The 15,459-nt window shown below is 45.5% G+C and overlaps 1 protein-coding gene across 1 annotated transcript; it reads left to right on the top strand.

Moving 5' to 3' along the window:
• Positions 1–776: 776 nt before the first annotated feature.
• On the top strand, positions 777–14,929 carry limk2 (LIM domain kinase 2). The gene is made up of 16 exons (XM_040194777.2): positions 777–1,088; positions 1,341–1,437; positions 5,803–5,938; positions 8,855–8,964; positions 9,396–9,581; positions 9,788–9,893; positions 10,604–10,818; positions 10,931–11,117; positions 11,230–11,316; positions 11,471–11,602; positions 11,994–12,050; positions 12,213–12,278; positions 12,722–12,896; positions 12,979–13,034; positions 13,297–13,454; positions 13,698–14,929. The coding sequence occupies exons 1-16, from the start codon at positions 1,073–1,075 to the stop codon at positions 13,909–13,911; spliced, it is 1,998 nt and encodes a 665-aa protein (XP_040050711.1). The 5' UTR covers positions 777–1,072; the 3' UTR covers positions 13,912–14,929.
• Positions 14,930–15,459: the final 530 nt, after the last annotated feature.

The raw sequence follows: 15,459 nt of genomic DNA, 5'->3' as shown, positions 1-15,459 counted from the left end.
TGCTTTTTTTTTAGCTAATTAGGGTAAATTCAAGTCAAGGGTCTTTCAAGTTTTTGACTGATGGTTTACCGGCACATCTTTTACCACTGATACATCAGTAACACACCGTAACTGCGGGAAGGCTTGAATTCGCAGTAGTTTGGTTTTGGTTGTTGCAGATGTTCACACAAAATGAATGGTCGAAGGCTTTCTGTGATTGTGGCGATCGAATTGAAGCTTCCTCATATGTGTATTTCTACCTGTGTCCAGTAGTCGGCAGTGCAGTGTCAGTGTGTATATTTATAGTCCATTACCGTTTACACGATAAAACAAAAATACGGATATACAATGGATTTCGTTGTAAGCCAAAAACTAGAAAAAGAAAACGCAGAGCTGTTTTACCATTGTTGTTGTGTCAGTCCAAAAACAAACAAACAGGAAACAACCAAACTCGAATAACAACCGATTTTAACGTAAATTCCTTTAAGCCTATAAAACGAATTCCAAAGCGCAGTCGAGGCAATATAAGGTTTGAATGCTAGAAATTCCACGTTTGTGATGCAATCATACACCAGGGTAACATGAGAACAAAGGTTAATAATAATGACGATAAATGAATAACTCTGGGCCGGTGGGAGTTGTAAAAGTGGTTGACAACATGCAGATTTAGTCAGACGGCTCATTAATTGAACTACTACCACTTATCTGCACTTTCATCCCGGGCACAATGGCGCTGTTGTACACGGACACTGTTCTACACAGTGTAATATATGTGTATAATATTCCAAAGGTACGCGGTCCGTCCTGCATCCAGGTGCTGCAGTTGAGCCTTTTCGCTTTCCGTACAGGAATTTGAAGACTGCATTACGTCATTCATCCAGCCAGCGGCAGGGAAGCCGCTTCGTCCAGTAGGAGTGTAGAGACTCTTTCTCTTTTTCTGTTGAGAATTAAAGGATTTGTGTGTGTGTGAGGTGTGAGAGTGTGTGTGTTTTTGCTGGGGTCTCCGGGGTTGTTGAAGACGAGTGAACTCTCCTGCTTCAGTATGAACCGTCTGTGAAAGGATTTAAATACCGACGGCGCTCTTAGAAAGCAGATGGAGGAACCAGAAGGTGAGCAATATGTCATGTTCCCCAATTCTATTCTGACGCGACATTGTTTCCGTCTATCGAAACGTTGCAGTCTTTTCTCGGTGTGTTGTAGCCCCTTTTTAAGCCTATTGCGCGGTTTTCGGAGCAACGTCGAGCGACGCTGCTGTTTACTCAATGTTATTCCCAATACTCGGTTTTATCTTCTGCCCTTGCGCTGTTTAACCACGCAATGCTACTCGAGTTCCACGTGAAGGCTTTGTCTTTTCCTTAAAGTTGCAGATGGTTGTTACTGCGCGGGATGTGGAGGAGAAATCCAAGACTCGTTCCGCATGAAGGTCCTCCAGGACACCTGGCACAACGCCTGCTTCCAGTAAGTGTTCCTCTTCATCACTTTCAAGCACGCACCCCCCCCGCAACACGCCGGAAGAAAGGAACACTCTGTTTTTATAGAAAGAAGAGTGGGTACAGTTTGCATTGAAATGGATGCCCGATTGTTTGTTTTTCCAGTGAAACGACCCTGTGCATGACCCCAGAAGCTTCTGTCTTGTAGCCTCAACATGGGAACAAGTCCCCATTGTTCTGGGCCCGTGTGCCCAGAATGCCCCACGTAGGGTGTTTTTCTGCTGCTATCGTTGCGGTTGACCACCCTCTGCACGGGACGGTCCACTTTGAAAAGGTCCCACTTTCCTGGAGGACTTTGGTCCGAATGTCTGACCCTGCGCTCAGGGCTTAATGATTGATGATGTTGAGCTGATCTGAGCTCTGATTTCCACAGGTCACAGTGAGATACAGCCGCGTGGGGCAGTGAACCCGTGGCTGGAGGACGACCTAATGTACCTGCCGGCCCAATGTGTCACTCATTTGGTTTCCCCCCGATTAGCAGTACCGCTCACCTTCTCTGCGGGGAGATGACGCGGCTCGTCTTTAAAAGAAACGGGCCGCACTCGATCAAACTGCTGCCCACTTGAGGTTTGAATTGACAGCCGGATCGCGGCAGCATTTATTGAAAAAAGTTAAACCGATTTGACATCAGCATTATAACACAGTTGATTCAAGAGTTGGGTGAGTGGAGAATATACCAAATGTCTGGCTCTGGAGGACTGCTGGCATGTCCTTACGAATGTCCTGCATTTCCCTCTCTCCAACCACTCATCCGGGACACACTGGGACACCACCAGGTGTCATCTCCGATGTTAAGGTCCTGACACAGCTGTGTTTCCTGACCCCCTTTGTTGCACTTGAATGCTTCCTCCCTCTAAATGTGCTGAGAACGCCCGTAATCTCTGCGCTTCTTAAGAAAATAAACCTGTCCTTTTAAAAAAAAAAAAATGTGGTGCCCACATTGTTGTCCACATGTTGCCACTTTCCCCTCCTCGTACCTCCACCGTGTGCAGCATTCCTACAAGCTGACGTCAGCCTTGTTCCAGTAAGCCTGGCAGGGATGTTGAGGCCTATAGGTAGCGGCGCGCTCCCCTGCGCTGCGCACCGCATTCCTAGACGGCGATTCAGAGACGTGAGTCCACTGTCTCAGACACTCCGTGCAGAGTTTTGGGGTCGTTTTTCCCCCCAAAGAAAGCTGGATATTATCTTGTACTTGTTCACTAGAGGTGTATAGAGCTGCAGATATTTCATCACATAGATCTGGCCACACAAACAGTATTGTTATTCATATTTTTAGGACTGAGTAATAACTAAACTGTGCTAACTTTCTGCACTAGAATGTGAAATTAAACAAATAGAAAAAACTGAATCCACATAAAACATTTAGAGGAATATAATATTTTTTGATATTATTCTTTATGTTTTGGAGCTGTCTTTTACGACGCGTTTTCTTTGAATTTAATGCAGCACAGAACGGACAAGTGGATTAATTGATAAGTTCATTGACATAAATTATAAAATAATGCCAATCTGAAAACCCTGAATGTTTTCTGCTTTCGGTTTGTGCAGATTTGGTGCTCGTGTCTGTTCTTGACAAATCAGCAGGATTGGGTGATTGGGATAAGTTTGAGGTTACCATGACATGTGGTCCAATAACACAATGTCCCTGTGATATGAATGGATAAACTATTGGTTGTTGTGGAGAACATTTGGAGCCCAACCGTCACACACCCACAGATAAGGTCCCATTATTGGTGAAGCACTCGTCGGGTCGCCACGGCCACCATTTGAAGTCTCTCTCTTACTATCTGCACTTGCACTCCAACAAAGGAATACCCTCCAGAAGGAATGCGTATTTAAGGAAATGAGTCATGTTTACTTTGGAGTGTTGATGCAGGCAGGACCATTGTACTGTTCATTGAAGAACCACCTGAGCGTTCACGCCCCCCATTTACCAGTCCCTGTAGGGGGGAGGCAGGTGTTTCTTTTAAGAACCCTTAGATCTCTTTATTAGGGTTTATTACAGGGACATAATGGAAAATAGTTTATGAGCTGCTCTTTATTTATAGCAACGCAGACATGGTGGACATTTTTGTTTTACTGCGACACCTGCACAGATGCTGAACATCTTACTCCGCACCTTTAGCGCTGCACTTCTTTCCAGTCTCTCTCCTCTTTGTGTGTGTTTATCTTTAATCTGATCGGACCAAGTCGGGGAAGTCATTGGTATCTGCACCAATACTGATACCAGCGCTGTTATGAATGATCACATCTCGACTTTTGGCAGAATTTGAGAGTTGGAAATGTAATAATATCTCTGTCAATATACAGTCTCCAACATAACATTCATCTTTTTTGATCTGCAATCCTTAGTTCTGTTAAAGCTTTGTGTGTGTGTGTACACACACACACACACATATATAAATATATATATATAAAGCATCTGTGTGCTTTCTTTCTTTATATATATATATATACGTAGCTTTTATCTCACTTAGAACAGCCTGATTTGTTTCCACATATTATTTGTTAGAAGGCCATTAACCACTTGATGTACAAAGACAACTTGTGCCCCCCCCTCCCTCCCATTCCCCCTCCTCTTCTCCCTATTATGTCCACAATAGATCCAAATATGTGGTCTTCCCTCTGTAAGATGGTTCCTTCTGAACTTCTGCCAGAACACTTTGAACTCTCTGGAATCTGCCAGAGTCAATAAGCCTGGATCAACTTAACCTGCGGTGCAGCGAGCTAACGTGACGCACGAGGCTCAGCTGAGAGCCGCCGCCAGCGCCGAGCCAAGATTTATTGAAAATGCCAAAAGACCCACATTCTAACTCAAAGCAATGTTTCAGACTTCATCTTCCACAGCGGCAAGCAATGGTTGCATAGCACGCATATGTGATCTACTTATCATCATCATCATGGACGTAAGAATGTGAGCATGACTTTCAGCGAAAACACCAGCAGGGCTCTCACAATGGTTTCTGACGAAATTATAATCCTGGTTTAAAGAGTTGTTAATCAGGAAGTCAGTGCAGTCAGTTGATAGTCTGCTATAGGCACTCCCCAGGGCGACTTGTGCATTGGTCACACCTATGTTGGTTTTGTTTTTGTTCCGGAGAAATTATCCCTTCAGACAGTTGCGACACGTCTGCTTTGTTGTGATTCATTCGCCTGCTCCGCTCCACCAGAAGTGCCCATTAGCATCTTTGTCCAAACCCTCTAGAAGCCAGGCTGTCGAACGTTTCACCGATCCTGACGTCAGACAGAGCCGCTCACCCACCGAGTTGAGTTCTGGTAGTCGGAACCTGCTGTCACCATTTTGCAGAACCAGTGCATCGTGTTCACAGAACGCTCCGAGCTTTCACTTGCTATCCAGTCAGCATTTCTCACGCTGAACATTTTGTCCTTAAGTAGCAGCAAAAGAAATGCCCCTTTTTAATTTTCTCAGTATCCTCTGGTGAGTTTGGACCGTACTCATAAGCCATGAGGTGGAACTAAGCTTGTAGTCTGTGTTATTGTTTAACCAGAACGCTGACAGTATACTTTTATCATGTGATCGCTGCCCCAGATTAAAGTCATTTTTAAGCCTGTTTGAATGGTAATAGTTTTTTTTTGTCAAAGTAGCAGTGCAGTTATCCCTCAAACCACTGCGCCCTGTCTAAGTGCTGGAAATCAGCAAAGTATTTGGCAGCCCTGTTGGTCGCGTGCAGAAGCTAATAACCAAACCTTTTCTGCATCCATCATTCTCGAAGGCTTTTAGGTTCCTTTAAGTCTTTTTCTTTTGGTCTCACGCTATAACACTGCAGAAATATCAGCAGTCAAGCAAGACCCGGCCGGCACGTCCCGGGATCAAGTTATTTACTGTTCTGTTCACCTTGTTAAAGTGCATGCTGTCAGTCAGGTATCAGATCCGGCCCCCAGCTTATGCTCCTGTGCCCTCTGACCTCGCAGTGGAAAAGCGTTTCTGAGTGATTTAGAGTTTCTGCACAAGCTCTCCTTTACTTTTCTTTATGTCGTTCGCTGGTATGTAGCACCAGAAACGGGCTTTGAGAATCATACAAAAAGGCCTTGATAGTTTCAGGGAAGGTTTAAACACAACAAAGTGGAGACACATAATACTGGCTGTAATATGAGAGCAGCCCTGCGCGAGGGTCTCCCCAGATATCAACCACACACCTCTGGAAATGATCAAGAGGTCTTGATAAATATTTAATGGTTAATTTTGAGCCCCTGCCACGTTCACTTGAGCATTGACAGCTCTAACTTTGTGAAAAGCCTCCGTGTCTTTATTCTCTGGTGTACTTTGTTCTGTGCAGACGTGACCGGGGCTTTTCCTTTTTTCACCCCTCAGATGCTCCGTGTGCTGTGACCACCTGACTAACTGGTACTATGAGAAGGAAGGGAAGCTGTACTGTCGCGAGCACTACTGGGAGAAGTTTGGCGAGCTCTGTCATGGCTGCTCCCTGCTCATGACTGGACCTGCCATGGTAAGTCTGCTGCGCCTGTTTATTATATCTGACAAAGTCTGACTCATTCCAACTTCCAAAACTAAGGGATGAAATAACACAACAACATTTTATTAAGACTAATTCTCAACCAAAGCCTGATTGACTGTTTGTCTGTTTTTAGAGGCCACCCAGCCTGTAAAAACAGTTCTTCAATGTCCTCTCTTACTTTCTTCACTAATCATTCATAACCGCACCAGTAAGAGGCACACTGAGGGTGTGGCATATAAAAGACATGGGCACATACCAGCCCATCAAGACACAACAACTAAAGGCCACTGTGAAGCTTGTGTGATGCCGTACGCATGCTGTATGAGGGCCGACATGTCGGTAGTTATTCAATTAAATCGTTTTTGACCTGTTTCACCTCTTTGTGGAGCTGCTATGCTAAATTGCTGAAATGCTAACGTGGTATGCTAACTCTCCCCCGCCCTGTTCCCCCCCCCCCCCCCCCCCCCCAGAACTCCCCACTAGTCTTTCAAGATCTAAAAATACCTGAGGTGTCCGTGCACTTTCCTCCTACTTGAGTTCTTTTCTGGTGCGTAATGAGCATTACGAGCGTCCAGGCTCGGGATCACGTGAAGCTTCGGTCCAATAAAGTCTGGGTCAAAACTATTAGTCTTTCAATAATTGCATGATCGTATAACAACAATTGCCAACGATTTCCTCCTGCACTCAATAATACCAGAATGCCAACAGAGCGTGTCAATGCGCTCCGTGTTCCAGTTCCTGCCTACTGCTCCAGATTCATGTTTTTGTGGCGCTGATTACATTCACAGATGAATGATTCTTTACGTTGGCTGCAGACCTCACTTGTTCTTTCCCTGAACACAAGTTCTCCACAGTTCACTTTCCAGTAGTACACAGGGAGTACACAGGGAGTACACAGGGAGTACACAGGGAGTACACAGGGAGTACACAGGGAGGACACAGGGAGGACACAGGGAGGACACAGGGAGGACACAGGGAGGACAAAGAAGATCTAGTGGGAAGACACAAGGACATGAGGGGGTTTTGCAGCGCATCCTGTTGCGTCCTCTGGGGTTGAGGTTTCACCCACAGTCCACCGCTCGCATCATTATCTGTGGAAATGGGTTTTCACAAAGCAAGACTACGTAACTTTTAGGGAAGCTGTTATTTACTTATTTTTGGTGCTTTTTCTGACAGAGTAGAGACAGAAACTGGGATAGGAGGAGATAGAGGAGCATGACTAGCTGTAAATGTACGACTCAAATCTGGCACCAGAGCAACCGGTGTATGTTAAACTGAATCCAAGCGTCCACCAGACTCCTGCATTAAATCCCGGTGGCATCAGGTCACAACTACGGTCGCTTGTTTAACATGGAGCCGCGCTGAATTTTTTTTCGTTTTGCCACCAAGCAACACACACACAATGGACTCTTCTATTTAGTATTGGCCTCCTGCTTCAGCAGCCAGTGAAGCCAAGTGTTCTTGGCAGGACAGATTTGCAGTTTCTCGGCCAGAAAGGGAATCAGTGTGGGCCTTCGGCGGCGGAGGGTCACGCTGAGCTGCGGCTGCTCCTTCACGTCCAGGGCGCTATTGTTTCTGTCCTGGTTTTGATCGTAGGTCGCTTTATTGAATTGAGTGAAGACGGTTGTTGTATTTGACGGCGCTGCCGGGTTTCTAGCTTCTCCAAACACGGTGTTTCATGTGTTGCCGTCGAAGCCCAAGGCGGGTTATGACCACGGCCGGTGCCGGTGGTTTTCGCTCTTGGCTCGGATGCAGCGAGTTCCAGACCGACTCCTGAGATGTCACAATAATTTGGCTGACATCTGTCTTATCTCTCCAAAGAAAATGCCTTTCCCAGGACTGAGTTCATGACTCAGAGCTGTGGCTAATTAATGGGCTTTTATTCCGGAGAACTAGACAGCGATTGTCTGGAATTGTCCTAAATCCATACTACATACAGTACTAATTTGAAGCAGATTTTTAGTAGGTTGTGTATTCTCTATACCCAAAACCTTAATATCTTTTGACTTTTGCCAACCAAAACCGGCACGGAATTGTTTTTGACTCGGATCAAAATGAGGGTTGAGGTTCATTGTGTCCGTGGTCCGAGCGAGGCTCCGGAAGTGTGTGTGTTCCCATTGGAAGATGGTTTCTGGTGCAGCAGGCTGGTGATGGACATTATATAAAGGAATGGACAAGCTGGAATCATTTAAAAAGATATATATGAGTGGTTCACCAACAGCCCCATGAATTATTATAAATATAAAGTTGGAGTTTGATTTCCTACAAATTGGATATGTATGTTAATGTCTTGTTTTCTAAACACAAATGCCACATATCATTAAAAACACATCCTGTGTGTAATTCTTTCTTTAATCGTGCTGTTTCATCCCTGTGTCTCCACACATTTTCCACTAAGCCGCATTTAAAATGTACGCTCACCACTTAAAATCAACATTTGATCTGATGTATAATTAAAGCACCTAGTTGCCGAATGGAAAAAACACATTATCTCATCTTGCATGAGAGAGAGAGAGAGTGACGTAAAACATGTAACATTTTGTTTCATTCAGAAAGGGAAATCGTGTGGTGTTAATGAAGGGGGGGGGGGTGAATGGCTCACACCTGGAGAGAGAGAAAGAGAGAGAGAGAGAGAGGGGTGACATCACAGCAGATTCCAGACAGCGTGAGAGTAAAGCAGGTGTTGCGTCTGTGTCACCGCTCACAGCAGGAGGAGGGCACAAAGACACGCTCAGCACGACACGCTCAGCACGACACGCTCAGCACAACACGCTCCTCACAACACGCTCAGTACAACACGCTCCTCGCTGTCGAGAGAAGCAGAGCTGCAGCCTCACCGTCGGCATCTTTCGTCTTTGAGTCACGCTGACATTTTTGAAGATCAGCCCAATTTGTTTGTGGTTCCAGGTGGCCGGAGAACACAAGTATCACTCGGAGTGCTTTGTGTGTCTGAGCTGCAACGTGGTGATTGAGGACAGGGATACCTACGCCTTGGTTGAGCGATCCAACCTTTACTGGTAAGACATCTGCACAATCCTCTCCAAAGCTTTGACAAAATGGACACAAACGGCTGTCTGCTTTTGGAATAGCACTCCAAATGTGCATGCAATTAGCAATACAATGTATGGAGAAGAAGTAGAGCTTGTTACTAAATGTAAACATCCTTTTTGTAATTTGTGCTTGTTTTAGAAACCATGCTGGTGAACGGAGGTGTTTAATTCTTATGCCTACCGACCTCTGCGCTGTTCTTATTCTTGCATAAACGGTGTATTTCTCGGGAAGTTAGTTTGCGGGTTTATTGAAAGACGGACTTATAACCTCAAGAGAACTCTCAGCCGCTGAACTCTTATTATTTACGTCATTGAAAAGCAACTTAACAACACACACATGTCCACACATGCAGTGACTCGACACCAACCCCCCGCCCTTTTTTTCCTGTTGTGTTCAGTGGAAAGTGCTACAAGCAGGTGGTTCTTACACCCATGTTGGAAAAGCACTCCCACGACTCTGTGCTGGGCTCCCTGCCGCACACGGTGACCCTCATCTCGATGCCCTCTGCAGCCAACGGCAAGAGGGGCTTCTCCGTCACGGTGCTGAGGGACGTCAGCGGCTCGGCCAGCGTTCAGGTCAAAGAGTGAGTGTGACCCGATGGAAGCTGGAAGCTGGCCTCCGTGCCCGCCTCGTTGTTATGCAGCGCGATTAATGTGAAAATGTGTCACTGCAAAGGCTAGTTGATACCTTAATGTGTTCTAAGCGTGTGACCCAGTTGCTTTAACGGTTTGTACGTTCTTCCTTTAGTGCTAACACTCAATTATAGATGTTGATCCTGTGTTGCTGCAGAGTCCGAGGGATGCTCATTAGTCCGGAGGTCCGGAATGCCATCCATGTTGGGGACAGGATCCTGGAGATAAATGGCCTTCCTGTGGGGACACTGATGCAGGAGGAGGTAGGTTTATTCCTCACACACATCTCTGACATCCCCCACCTTAGATGTTATGTGAAATATGTGAGAGGAAGCTAATTAGTGTCGCTATTGAGGGCAAGTCCATTCCTTGAGTGCAATTTGCAAAGCTATGTTCTTGTTAAACAACAACGGCAAGTGTATTCTTTGACATTCTTTGAATTCCTCTCATTATTTATAAATTCTTTAGCGCGGAGACAGGACGGTATGCGGTGTGAACTACACATCAAACAATCTCATCTCAGAGGTTGCTTACGTTTGCCCGAATGAAGTCACGCTCTTTAATCTGTTTCAATCTGATTCAAGGTCAACTCCTACAAAGTAATTTGACTCCGGCTCTCTGATTTTCTTAGCCAAAATAATTGCAGTTTAACACCACAGTCTTGCAATAAATTACGGCTGAATGAAGGTTATAATGTTTACGTAAGTAAGTTTAATTGAATTTAGTTAACGTTAATATGATCAACTTCTAAATAGTTGTGAAAAGGTCTCTATTTAATACCGTTGCCTCTATATGACGTATGCGTAAATGATCATCAAGACTCCGGTGTTATTGGGTCAGATTCCGCTTGAAATCATACAAACTCCTCGGGTCGGACTCCAGGTCGACCTCCAGCAGCAACTGTCGATGTTGAGAAATCAAAGGAATTTTGGGAATAGTGACACATACACCCTCTTTTGTTTCTTCATTTAAGGTGGATGAACTCATTCACCGCACCAGTCAAACGCTGCAGCTCCTCATGGAGTATGACCCGATCAGGCAGCGCCTGGACCGACTCCGACTGGGATCGCCAAGAACCCGTCTGGGGGTTTCACCCCCGTCCCGCATGCGCCTGTCCTCGCCGTCGGACGCGGTCCTGGAGAGAGCCGACGTTGTTGATGACAGCTCGCTGAAACGCAGGTCTTTGAGGTATGTTAGCAGAGCCGAAAAAACCCACACTTGCTCACACGAAGCTGGTCTGCACGGAGATGTGCACATAATTATTTAGAATCCTTAACCAACCGTAGTGCCTCTATTCCAGGCGCAGTAACAGCACGTGTAAGTCTCCGGGGCCAAATTCTCCCAAAGAGACGCCTTTTGTTACTCGAGACATCGGCCGCTCTGAATCCTTGAGATCTTACAGTAGCTGCTCTCATCGCATCTTCCGGCCATGTGACCTCATCCACGGAGAGATCTTGGGAAAAGGCTTCTTCGGGCAGGCTATAAAGGTCAGCCTTTAACCTCCCAGCCGGGTTTTCAACTTCATTCTGGACTTTTTTTGGGGGGGTCCTCATGCGATGGCCTTCAAGTAAGGCAGATGTTGCTCTCTGCCGCCAACAGGTGACTCATAAAGCCACAGGAGAGGTGATGGTGATGAAGGAGCTGATCCGGTGTGACGAAGAGACACAGAAGACTTTCCTCAAGGAGGTTGGTGATCTGCAGACAGAACAATGTTCCCATAATTACTTCTTTGTACCTCCCTTTTTAGGGTTTAGAGGGTTTAGTCTCATGAGAAATGTCATTCATTTTTTAAATTTTCTTTTATTGTTGACATTTTTGTCTGTTTCGGCCTCATCTTCAGGTGAAAGTAATGCGCTGCCTCGAACATCCGCACGTGTTGAAGTTCATCGGCGTGCTGTATAAGGACAAGCGGCTTAATTTGATAACCGAGTATATCGAGGGAGGGACCCTGAAAGACTTCATCAGAGACACGGTGAGTTCAGCGAGTCTATTCACTCATACCTCTTCGCCGTGTGGGAAGAGGGGGCTGACCTGGAGGCAGCTCTGCGCTGGTTTCGGGGCTCTCGGCTCTCCAGCGGGCTGAGAAATGTTGTTTAAGTGTTTCCAGGTGAACTGCTCCCCTCCTCCCACAGCGGACTGTTATTTAGAAGCGGTTCAGTGCAGCGCACGGCTACGAGGAGAGGGAGAGTGCTCTAATATGCAGAATGTGGTGGAGTTAATGTTGTTCACTGTCCCTGTTAAATACGGTTTTTGCTGTATGTACCTCTTTTGGCCTCTTATATGCATTATGGCCTATGAAGGATCTTCTTTTCATTTCTCCCTCGTTTTTTTGTTTTGTTTTTGTCTTAACTCGGGACCAACAGGATCCGTTTCCATGGGAGCAAAGAGTGAGCTTTGCAAAGAGCATCGCTTCTGGCATGGTGAGTTGGCCTCTTGCGCAGACATTACTACAGGCTGCTATTTTCAGCTTTCTTGTTCGTTAATGTGCTCTATTGGCTTGTAGAGATGTGTGGCTATGGCTGAAAGGTTTTACTTTGTAAAAGTGAGTTTTACCCTCTTTGACTTCTTCTTCTTTGTTGCAGGCTTACCTCCACTCGATGAGCATCATACACAGAGACCTCAACTCTTACAACTGCCTGGTTAAACTGGTACGTGACACAACATCTTACACAACATCCTAAACACCACAATTACAGAGGGTGAGTCTTAACTATAAATCAATTCAATTAAAAAGGAAGGGGGTTATGTGGGAGTTGAGTTTGGGACACCTCCTGTATTCTCATGAATTCCCATTTACTTATTATTTTCATTGCTAATTGTTTTCTTTATTTACCTGGCGTATTCTTATCTGCAACGTTACAATATCTTAATAACATAAACAAAATGGAGAGGAAAAGACAGTTCTGTTGCTGATCCTTCTGATGAGCTCATACTGTAAATAAAAGTAAGGCCTAAGCTTTTGTACCAGTGACCGAGGTTGTATTGAACGAGAAGACGAGTGGGCTTACACTTGTTCACAATGTTCAGGGTTCGAAACAGTAATCCAAAGAAATAGTTTAAAATGCAACCATTAAGCGGCATCTTTCAACAGGACAACACCGTGGTCGTGGCTGACTTTGGACTGTCCCGGCTCATACTAGAGGACAAAGTCAAGCCTCCACCTGAAAAACCGACCACCAAGAAGAGGGTGTTCAGACGCATCGACCGAAAGAAGCGGTACACTGTTGTGGGGAACCCTTACTGGATGGCTCCAGAGATGCTAAATGGTGAGCCGCTGACAAAAGTTATGCACAGAAGATGATTCATTTATTTTATTTTATTTCATCCTTTCACTTCATGTTGTTTCAGGTAAACGCTATGACGAGAAGGTGGACATTTTCTCATTCGGAATCGTACTCTGTGAGGTGAGAACATGCCCTCTTTTTTTTTCTTTTTTTTTTACCCGAATTATCTAAACTCCTTGATGTCCTCCTAAGACCTCATTGCCACATTCAAGTCTCTACACAGCGCTTGTATTCCTTAGACATTCTAGGACGTCATTGAAATGAGACACCATTGCAATTAATGGGCTGCAACACGCAATGGCCTGTGCTGATGTTTGAGTTCACAAGGGCGTGTCTACCCAGTAGCTTATTGACGCACCCCTCCACCTGTCTTACGATCCAGATCATTGGAAAAGTCTCCGCAGACCCCGAGTGCCTGCCCAGGACGCTGGACTTTGGCCTGAATGTTGGCAAGTTTGTGGAGAAGTTTCTCCCTGAAGACTGTCCGCCGGCCTTCTTCCCGCTGACTGTGGCCTGCTGTGACCTCACGCCAGACACCCGGTGAGCCCCCCGCTGTGAAGCACTGCTTCCTGATAGCCCGAGCGAGGTCAAAGTCAAGACATCAGTTTTAATAATATTGGGGAATAATGCTATTTGTCACTCACTCATATGAGCCTCGGGGGGGGAAATATGTTGCAGCACGGCGACCTGCTCTCACCGGGTCACGCCTCTGCCGGCAGATTCCTCGTGTTTTTTTTTCTCTCAGCCGTGTCAAACCCTGCCCCGTCTGCTCTTCCCCTCCAGCCCACCTTTCCAGAAGCTGGAGGACTGGATCGAGGCTTTGTCCCTCAACCAGGAGCTGGGGATCCCCCTGCCCGCCGAACTGGACGACCTGCACCAGAGAGCGAGTCGCCTCTACATGGCGAAGGACGGCTCCCCGTCCCAGAGCACCAATCAGTCATCAACCTCAGCGGCAGCCCCTCCCGGCTCCTCCTGCGTGACGGGAAGTGGCACCTAGGACCCGCGCCTGTCACCTTTGACCCCCTCTGAACTGCTGCACTAGTGCTGTTTGACGTGGAGGAGGAAAAGGGGGACGTTGCATCAGAGCAGAGGCGTTTTGGAACTGGATAAGCTGCGGTAGCTGGACCAACCTCCTTGCACGTACACCTTAACTCTGAGAGTGCCGGGGAACTGCAACGGAGGCGGAAAGACACATTTCAAAAGGACTAGAGTTATTTACGATTTAGTTCTCCCCTTTGAAGCTCCCACTACACACAGGCTTTAAATAAGGTTTACAAGGCATGAAGACAAAATGCAACATTCTCTGGTTGTGGATGCGGCAAAAGAGGAAGCTCTTAACAAGACTGCATGAGTGTGACGTGACAGCAGTCTTGTCTGTCTGGCTCTGAAGTGGTTGTGCGCTGTGTGTGGATTGATCAGTTCTTTGTCTGGCGGATCGATAGGTCAGAGTAAACAGACGGCAGAGTTTGCAGGAAACAGGTGGGACGTAAAACAGTAGTGGAAGAAACAACACACAGCGACTGCGAATAGCTTCATCATCCTGAGGTCTCCAAGATGGAGACGGAATGTTTTAGACGTTCTTCCGTCAGAACAACGCAGAGCAAATATTTGATGAGATGAGTAAGTATGGTTCTGTACTTAAAAGACTAACGTTTTCGATTAATTTCTTAGAAGGATGCATGAATTTCGTCAAACACCTGATGCATGTTAAAAAAAACAGGCAGAAGCTCTTATTAAAGTAGTGATCAATGATCGGCAGACAACTCTTCCGCCGTCGACCATAAGAAGTTGCTGTACAGAAGAACTGGATTCATTTCTTAATCTATGTATATAAATATGTACATATCATGCCTCTAATTAAATGCCTTTTTCTTATGAGGTCTCTAGATTTTTAGACATTTTGTTAACTATGGTTTTTGCCTTTCTGCTATCATCCTGCGAGGTACTGACGACCAGTTGTAACCACTATTATTTATATCGCTGTAGTGTTTCACAAATAAACCTTGTTGAAGTAGGTTTTTTTACTGTCATTATTTCATTTTGCATGTCAGGAAAAGTCTTATTTATGATCATTTGTAGAAACAAGCAGAGGAGATGGGTTATCTTGGATAACTGCAATAACAACCTGAAATATTGATAATTCTTTGTTATGTTTTTCAGGGAATCCAGTGGTTTAATAACCTCAGTTTCTTCCAATCCAGATAAACGATTAATTGTTCCTCTTAATTGCACTTTCCTGTTCTCATTTTGTTGGGTTAATTTATTGGATAAATGATAATGATTAATGAGTTTATATTGTTCATTTTAACCAATATTACCTTCTTATTTACCGTTTATCTGCTTCTTTTAGCACCTTGGAGCAGAGCTGTGGATCCTCAAATAAAGGTGAATATTGTCTGTTATCTACAAAGAAATCAAATGTATGATGTACTTAATTTTTATCTTCTGTCTCCGGTAATTCCAATGACTGGAGTTTGTGTCTGAGAAAAGCCAACAGAGGGAGATGGTGAGCAAACTTTGAACAGCAAGACATTTCCGCGGCCGT

Source organism: Gasterosteus aculeatus, chromosome 13, assembly GCF_964276395.1.
Source record: "Gasterosteus aculeatus chromosome 13, fGasAcu3.hap1.1, whole genome shotgun sequence".
NCBI lineage: Eukaryota > Metazoa > Chordata > Actinopteri > Perciformes > Gasterosteidae > Gasterosteus > Gasterosteus aculeatus.
Note: the sequence above shows the minus strand (reverse complement) of the source record. Positions and strands in the feature narration are given on the sequence as shown.